General features: G+C 53.9%; 1 protein-coding gene and 3 pseudogenes across 1 annotated transcript, besides 1 other annotated feature; all 4 read right to left on the bottom strand.

Annotated features, from left to right (window-relative positions):
- Positions 1 to 541, bottom strand: Tc00.1047053507729.50 (mucin-associated surface protein (MASP), putative; the record flags this gene model as incomplete). Its single annotated transcript, XM_802871.1, has 1 exon — positions 1 to 541. A coding segment is annotated over one exon (541 nt), but the record flags the coding sequence as incomplete, so codon positions are not given.
- Positions 1 to 9,422: part of a sequence feature (areas not merged during assembly with more than two copies in the genome that could not be assigned to a particular haplotype) that runs on past the window's edge.
- On the bottom strand, positions 779 to 1,105 carry Tc00.1047053507729.41 (annotated as a pseudogene).
- On the bottom strand, positions 2,369 to 4,591 carry Tc00.1047053507729.30 (annotated as a pseudogene).
- On the bottom strand, positions 5,076 to 8,915 carry Tc00.1047053507729.20 (annotated as a pseudogene).

Here is a 9,422-nt window from a genome sequence, read left to right as displayed (position 1 = left end):
ATTCGGCTTTAGTCCACTTCCCTCTTTTTCTTTTTTTGGTTGCTTGCACTTGGGCATTTGGTTCTGTTTCTTTTTCTGACTGGTTTTGTGTTCCACTTTTGACTTGGCGTTGTTTTTCAGGTTTTGGTTCACTTTCATTTATAACTTTCATTTTCCCATCAGCGGCTTGTGACTTTCCTCCTCCTCCTCCTTCAGGTAGTGGTGTTGGTGGTATTTCTTCCCCATCCGCATCCTCATCCTCATCTTCTGCTTGCCCTTCTGCTCTGATTGGGCTTTCAGGTGGTGATGTGACCACACTTTGCTGGTTGGTGCTGTTTCCTGTTTGTGCACCCAACGATGCTTTTGCGTTTTCGGGACCTCCCTTGACTGAAACTGGCATTGCCTGCAGTCCAGCACTACCGACACCAGCATCAGGTCCTGAACCCCCGGAATTTTCATCCTTTTTCTTTTCGGCATCTTTCTCACCATTGGCCGACGCGGCACCGCACCACAGCACGCAGAGGGCACACACCAGCAGCACACGGCCAGCCATCATCGCCATCACTCCTGTCACTTGCGTGCAGCCTTCACTAAAAACTAACAACACGTCAACGCAGAGTCAAAGGAGAGAGACAAGTCACACAGCCACGCACCGTCCCATCCAGCAATGAGAGCCACGCACAACAACAGCAACAATTGGGTGGGCGCGGTTAACAACAATAATAAAAAAAGAGGAGCGCTCCTCGCCGTGCACCGTTCCTCACACTCCCACAGTCACTGTTGCTGTTATTCCCTCTCCTCAGGCCCTCACAGACACGCCACGCTCACTTCAACACGCGCCCCTCCAGCACAGGTAGTCCGTCATGCGCTCCCGCTGCGCCACAACGTCCGCCACCTCCTCCCTCAGTCCAGCAGCTCCGTGACCTCCACATCCCTCACAATCGCCGGCACGCCCCGGCCGCGCAACACACACAGCACCACAACGTCGTGCCGCCTCTCCTCCACAATCATGAGCGCTACGTCCAACACGTACTGGCGCACGTGCTCCATGCGCTGCAACCACACGCGGATCAGGTTGGCCGTCATGTACTGCGTCTCGTGGTCGTCCTTCAGCAAACCCTCACATCCTCTCAATCCACGGCTTGGGTGCTGCGAGAGGCTGCCGAGTGGTGCCACGTGTGTGGAGGAAGCAAATGTGCGGAAACAACGGCCACCCTCACTCCATCACACATCCCCACAACCTTCACTGTCCCGCACACCCACAAGGGCGGTGTCATGGGGAAGAGAAGACCGCCGCACAGCGCATGCACGAGGACACATGCAATAGCAACGCCATCCACGTCGCACCGCGAGATGGAGCCATGCGCACACACATGGCGGCAACGAGGGAAAGGGCGCATCCAACTCCACGGCGCTGTCCTTCACTTCTCTCTGCCCCGACGGATTGGCACCCACACTCACAGTGAGGCACGGCGCACACCATCTTCTACCCTCCGAGTGCACTCAGCAGGCCGGCGCCCAGTCACCCTCGTGCCATCGCAATGGGGAACACAAACAATCGTCGTCGCGGAACATCGATGCCTCTAGCAGGAAAAAAGAAAAAAGCATGTCAACAGCACGGCCAGCAGTGGGACACTCAACGGGAAGCAGAGACGCAAAGTGACAGCAGATACGGTAACTACAGAAACAAGCCGCAGGGATCAAAGAAACAATAAAAAAGACGAGAGTCCGGCATGACTCCCAAAAGCAACAAATTAATGGAAAAATTGATTTTGCAGGACTTTTATTTCATGTGTCGACCACAACAATACGGCTGTGTGTTTGTGTGTATACATATTGCCCGCACCAAGAAGGAGAAGGCAAATTAAAATAAATAAAAACAGATCGCATTATTATTTCACCAGCCCACACAACATCCCCAACATTTCACGCGGCATCCGGCCTGTTCTTCCAATCCTCCTTTCGTGCAGTCCGTGGAAGACACAGCCGCGGGGCCGGCGCCACGTGTGGGCGAAAAGAAAAGCAAGCAAGAGCGGGAAACACTTCGCTCATTACAGTGTGCATCAGCCGGACATTACGTAAAGGAAAAACAACAGTACTTATTACTACATCTGAACTGCATTAAAAAGACATTTAAAAGTAAAAACATTGAAGAAATAAAAGATAAGTAAAAAAGCGCGGGCAATGCAGCATGTATTCTAGGTGAGAAGCCGCGGATCCACACACTGTGGCTCAGAAGACTGCCACCACCCAAACACAATCCCATTAGAAGCAGCAACACACAAGACACGCACACACGCACGGTGTTGTTGCCGCCTAAATCACGCAGTGTCAATTTCACTTCGTTGAGAGAGGCGAGGCGTTCGTCGGGACTCACGCCGCTCCAGACCCTGAAAGGCGACTGTTTGTAGTGGGGATTCGTGTCCAGGGGCATTGCGTTGTGTCCATTCATTTCTCTTCGGTAATATCCCCAGCAACGTGCTCACTGACGCTGTCAACTACTCGAATCCTCTCGGGCGGTGTCGGGGCCGCTTCTCTCGTCGGAACGGGGACGCTGTCCTTGAGTGCACGCATCGCAGTGAAGTTCAGTGGGCGGCTGCACAGAAAGACGTCCGTCACCGTCAAACGAGATTCGTGCCCACCGCACGCAACAAAGCGAACCCTCAGTACCTCAGGTGGCCTCTGGCCTTTCAACAGCACCTCTTCCTCCCCCAGCGACCGACCATCAATGTGCACAGAGGTCTTGTTGCATTGCAGCATGAGTCCCACTTGGTATTCTTTCCTCGGCTCCCAATTGCTGCTCCGTGTTGTTGTCTTGCCTTCGAACGCCGTCTCCCACTTCTTATTGTGGCTGCACGACAGTCCCACGGTATGATTGGACGCAGTGTGCGCCAGCACCGCAGTCAGTGAAGGAGTGTTCCCACTCGGAGTCACTTCGATGGTCACCGACGCCGCAAGTGTGAAGTCGTGGCTCAAAGATACATGACGCACTTTATCACTCCGAGTGTTCACAGGCCATATTGCCCTGGACTCAAGTCCAGTCAATTGTAACCCATCGCTGTCCTTCACTGCATTCCTTCACCGTTGCATGCAGGCAACGGTACTCGTCGTTCCACGTGTCATCACTGGCGGCATCGGACAAATCACTGCCACCAGACACGCCGTGGGTGTAGACAAGCTGGAGAAGAAAATGTCCTTTTGCGCCCAGGTACTGAGGACGGAATTGATTGCACTCAGTTCCTCCGTCAGGCGGGAAAGTGAGATGACACGGCATTCACCGTTGCCCCTCCGTCGTAAAAGATGCAAATTGCCATCCGAGTGCAGCAGGGTGCTGGCGAGCACCAATCCGCAGCATTGTCCACGGCAACCGGTCCAAAAGAAAACGTGCGGTTGCTGTCCGTGATCCAAAGGCAGAGCGCAGTGGCCCTTTCCTTCCCCGAGGCATGCCCTCTCTGAGTGCACAGCATGACCCTCCTTCCTTTCCTCAATGGTCGCGGTGATGAGGGCATCCACACGCAGGCTTCCTTCTGCGAGACTCCTGATCGTGCGTTGACCCACACGGCTGAGAGTGCCCCAATGGCCTCCGTCCACGCTGTCCCCATGTCACGCGACCCGTGCACCCTCTGGCCATTCTCGCAGTCAACAATCATGAGAAGTGATCCCTCCCATTCGGTGACGCGGGAGGTTTCGCATTCCGGAGGGGAAATGTCCTCAGAGAGCGCCCAGGCACTGCCGCTGTACGTCGAGCAAATGATCATGGAGCAAACGTCTTCTGCCTCATTCACCACCATCAGAGGAAACACAAACGTGCCATCCTCCATCACAACACCTGCGCCACCAGAAGCAACGAACTCCGTCCAGTCACCTTCGTGAGAAGCAGAAGAGATCCGTTTCGAGAGTGGTTTGGGGTCGCCCCATTCGATCCGTCCACTCTGCTTGCCACACGTGGGATTCGTGACATCGCCCACAACCAGTTTCAGCTCCAAGCCGCCCTCTCTCCAACACACACCTTCGTAGGACACATCAGAGCCTCCCGCAAGAGGAAACGCTCCGTTGCCCTTCGTAGTTGTTGTGCGGCGGAGCACAACACCCAAACTCTCCTTTCCCTCCGCTGCACCAAGCACAGTGTGTGCCCTCTATGCATCCTTTTATTGACCTCACCAACAACAGTGGACCAATCCCACGAAGAGTCAATGCACCTCGCAAGAACATCAGAAGAAAAGAGCCTACTTAATTGACCACCTTGATATTCGGCATCCGTGTGACCCTCGACGAAAGCAGCAATTACTCCACCAGCACTGACAGGAGAGGGTGAGGCAAACGAATCCCTCGTCGTAACTGGAACAATCCCATCCTTCGACTACACCAGCGTCGTCTGCGGCACAAAAGGATCGACTCCCCGCCCTGAATTTGACACCACAACGGATTGCACAGTGTTGCAGCACATCCCCATCACGACGAGGAGAAGCACCGCTGAAGTAATGACACGCCGGGACATGTTGGGCCTCTGCGGCTCACTCTCTCTTCCTTCCCTCCTCCTGCCGCTGGATCCGGTCACGCGGCGACGGTTGTGTGTGCGGGGTGCCTTCACTGCAGCAACACGTGAGTGCATATAAATATGTGTATGTGGGCGGTGTGTGTGCTGTTGGTCCTTTCAGCGCCTTCAAAGTTCACAGTAGCGATTGGCGCTTGGTCGTAGCTCCCTTCCTAGCCTGAGTGTGTTTGTGTGCAAGAAATCAAATTAAAATATAAAAAGCATCAAAAATGAACGTGGCAAAGAAGTGGGTGGCGCCACCATTCACGGCGTAACACATCCGCTTCGTCGTAACCGCCACAGTAATTACCCTCACCGTCCACAACGGACCAAAAAATGTGAGGCCACACACAGAAGCAGAGAAGTTGACGGTTGCGCACGGGCCAAGACGCCCTCCGGCAAACGGCACCAACCAACAGACAGAGAGGAGAAATTAAGTGCAAGCAGAATCCCAAGTGCTGCGGGATCCTTGCAAGCACCGCTCCCTCACTGTAGAACCTTTAAAGCGTTCCTCGCTGCAACATCCCCCACCACCCCTCGACGTGTCGGTGGATTTTCCCGTTCACCGGAAGAAAAACGGCGGGATGCTCCGGCAGTGGTCGAAGACACACAGAGCGCGCCGTCGACGCGATCAACGGGCGCGGACCCTCGTGAAGTGCGATCCCACAACCGCGATCCCTCCATCTACTCTCCTGGACGTGGAGGAGGCATAAAATGTCCTCCTTTCTACAGTAGTCCTGAAACGCAAAAAAAATCCGCAGGACATCCCGCGCAGCCGCGGCCTCCTCAGCAGCCCGACAGTCCACGCCGCCGCACCGCTCCTCAAGAGGTCGCCAGGCCCGGTAAAGCAAGCAAAAGGAGAACAGCAATTTGGTCAGGGCGCTCAGAAAAGTGAGGCGCAGCGGTCGGGTAGGCGCGGCCCATCCACGTCCTCCCCTCAACGGACCCACCACACAGTCGAATCACACACCCGAAAAGAGCCGTGGCGTCTAACGAAATAGCACGCGCAATAGCACCTCGTGCTCTCCTCAATGTGATGTCGTGGCACACACGAGGCATCACAGGAAAGGGCAAATAGTTGCATTCCATCGGCACAAGCACGGAAGTAAGGCGCGCATTCTTCCCCTGTGAACTTCAATCCAAATAGTCTCGGCCACAGAGTTTCTGTCGCCGACCCTCAGGAAGGGCTGATGCACCAACTGCCGCTGACCGATCACTCAGCGACGCAACAAAAAGAGCCACTGTCTCTCGAATTCCGTCATCACCCATTCCTCCCATTGAAGGAAGAGAACGCAAAGTAACGCTGTAGACGTGTCTAGCCGACAGAAATGAAGGAAGTGACTCCAGCCGCGGAACAAATTGGACGGATCCTCCTCCCGAATCCTTCAAAGGGACCGGTCGTTCAGCTGCCGAGGTTGACGGCGCGGAGGACAACACCTTGAATGTATGGAGCACCGCAGCAACCTGAATATATTCTGCAATATCCGCGGCCAGTTCATGAAAGTACAAAGAAGGGACAGCAAATTCAAAGGGGCGTGTGAACCCGTCAGTGATCACCCGCGCCGGAGGATCGCCACCCCCACCCTCCAAGGGCACCTCAACGACGTCAAATATTTTCACCGCACGGCACCCACAACACAATCGCGTGGCATAATGCATCGCCTTGCAGCACCCCATGCAATGCGGCAATCGAAAACCGTCTCGAACACGGCGTGCGACAAATATACCCAAAAAAAGAAGGCGCAGCAAATACCCTCCACATCTCAGCAGCTCCAATCATCCAGTAAAAGGCAGAAGCACCAGACAGTACCCACGGACTCACCGAATATGGCATCAAAAGGCAGCGAGATGCCAGATGCCGAAAGGTCCGCATTTCTTCCCCGTGACACTTCCATAAATGAATGCAAATGCCGTGCCCTGCGGCCTCTCGACCGCTTCGAGGCAACGTTGCGGCCACATGGCGACGGCTCAATGTGGCTGGCGATCAGATCCGGTCGTCGCGGCAAAACAGTACAGAGAGTAGGGTGGTGAGCCCGCACATTCGCCCCTTTGGTGCCTGCTTCCACTGCAAGAGTGAAACACGTCTTCCCAACAGCCGCGCTTCGGGTGGCTGAAACACCTGCCCTCACACCGGCGATGGCATCTGCAAGCGCCTGTAATTCCTCAACACCGCCCGTCAGAAAAAAAACCAACGGCACTCAAGCCCTGCAGCCCCGCATCCCTCGTAACCATTTGCAAACTCGTTGTCCGGCAGAAACGCCTAAAAATAAATAACAAGAAGGCCGTTCATTGCTGTCAAGGGACAAGAGCGCGTTGCCTCCATCCTGCAACGGAGAACTATGCCTCCTGCGTAACGCGGCCACAAGTACGCGGTGCACCAACACCAAAGCGGTGGGCATGTTGCCCCATGACCCTCCCCCTCCACAGAAGCCCAAGAAGTGCAACAGACCATCCTCCCATCAAAGAAAAGGCCCAATGGAGCGGACACTGCAGTGTGCGGACCACACAGCAGAAACACCCTCAGGGAACGAATGCTCTTGAATGCCCTTCAGAAGGGGCCAGCGGGATGGCCGTGAAGCCAACAAACACCGGAGAGCCGCCTGCTCTGCACGCATCCAATGACGCAATCGAGCGCGCAATCTTACAGGGCACATCAACCAGCCTGTTCTCGTCTCCGTCTGTGTGGGCACAACAGTCCTGCCATCATCCTTCGCCCTCACAAAGTATTCCACAGGGTCATTTGAGCCAGAGACCACCACACGGCGATATGCCAGCGGAGGAGTACTCTCCATACCGCACAAAATAAAATGATCCCACGTCGAGGACCGCAGTGAAAACGAGCATAACGATGAGCAACACGAGGGTTGTCTGTGCCCTAACTCATCACAACACTCTGTCCTCCGTTGGTTCAGGCCTCTGCCACACGAAGAGGCACAGATGTAACATCACTTACACGCAACAGAGTGAAATACGCAAGAACATCGTCAGAGTCATGCAGGACGCAACAACCACCAGCCCACTCAGCAGCTTTTGTGGTCATATTCTGTAAACCATGATTCACACCCACAGAGAAATTTGTTGTCCAGTTGCGCAAACAATTGATGGGCCAAGCAACGTGGGCCCATGGGCGACAACGCCAGTCGATATTAGGCCTTGGAGCCGCCAGTGAGAGCCATTGATTGGAACAAACACCAAAGCCACCAGCGGCCAAAAAGAGCTGCGACAAGGCATTAGTACTTCAATCAAAGAACGGATTCGTCTCGTCCAGGAAGAAGAAAGAATAAATAATATTTTTCCTCCTCACGGTGCCTTCCAGCAATAAAACACCATCATGCAATCCGCCCTATCGGCATTACTCAGGAGCACGAGGCCTCTGCAATGTGTAGAGGGTCATGCAATCAAGCGGATAAGAGACGCTCCACGGTGGCACTCAGACTCCTCCCAGGCAACGCATCAACCAACCGCGAGCAGCATGCCTCTTCATGGACTCTCCGTTTTGGTTCCAACCGAGACGGAAGGCCTTCGTCGCTCAGCACCAACCCCGCGTTGCATCGTGTCGTCAGATAAAACAATTGAGGATGACAGAGTGCATCATCGGGGAAATCGCCCTCAAATGTGGGAAACGGCATCGCACCCGCCGGAAACAGGTGCGCATGATGTCCCTCCACGTCAGCCGCGCAGCCTGTCAGATGAAGAAAAATTCGGTGAAACGGAAGTCAGCGCACTCACCTCCACCCCAGGCAGTTTTATCAGGACGGTCGAATCATCAATTCGGGGCTCCACACTTCTTGAGGGATATCGTGACGCTCTGACACGTCCACGTGCATTTCCACACAACGTCCTATTCCCTTTCCCCCTCTGCATGCGTCCGCATCGTCTCTTAAGCCACACCCAGGACAGATTAGATAGCATGTGGCACCTGGTCAGCCAGTGCCATTCCATTCCTTAAAGCAAGGAAGCTGAAAGCCTCAAAATCAATGGCCATCAATCAGTGATGCCGTTGGCACAGGACCTCCTCGGACCAACGCCACACACTTGTTCCGGAGCACATGTTGTCCCATGCCTCGCTGACGCCGCCCTCAGCATCCCCTACAGGTACACCGTGCACTCACTCCCAAAATACAGGTGTGGGCCACACCTCAAGAAAACTGCACAATGCGCCTGCAAGCTGCTCGTTGAAAGTTGTCATTGTGTTGGGTGTCAGGGGCAACGCAATCACACGTCGCAGCTCCTCAGAAGATCAAGAAGGTGGCAATCAGCATTCAATTGGGATGGGCTTCGCAAACCTCTTGCGACTTTTGTACGATGGGGTGCTTCAGTGCATATGAAACCTTGACCGCGGGACGGAATGCCTATGCGCTCTAAAAAAATAAGCAGGAACTCACGGGAGAAGGATACATAATATAGCGGAAGCAAAATGCCACGAACAAAAAAGAACGGTAGAAAAATTATATGGAGGGATATACATATGAAAATAGGCGTTGATCAATGTGTAGATATATCGATATGGGTATGAGCATAAAAACGATACTTTATTCATTGATGCATCTGTATAGATATGGATGTATCCCTTCGTTCCCCTAAAATTCACAGATTGCTTGGTTTCCTGATTTATTGAATTGCCATTTTATTGGCTGCACATGTATGTAGATAGGCATTTAGATATCAGTACTAATATCCATTCAGCGCTGTTGATATATATATTGCTACTATTCCTCGTGTCTTCTCAAATAAATACGAAGGTCCACACGCCAGCCACCATCGCAGAGCACGTCCGCCCAACGATCGGAGATGTGAAAGAGAGCCCGGCACCCGAAGTGGGAGCCGCAGCGGAGGCCGTGAAGCACACACCACCGCTACGCACCCGCCCTGGGGACAGTGCGGTGGCTCGATAATCCGTTGCCGCCAA

This window comes from Trypanosoma cruzi, genomic scaffold, assembly GCF_000209065.1.
Source record: "Trypanosoma cruzi strain CL Brener 1047053516389 genomic scaffold, whole genome shotgun sequence".
Classification (NCBI taxonomy): domain Eukaryota; phylum Euglenozoa; class Kinetoplastea; order Trypanosomatida; family Trypanosomatidae; genus Trypanosoma; species Trypanosoma cruzi.
Note: the sequence above shows the minus strand (reverse complement) of the source record. Positions and strands in the feature narration are given on the sequence as shown.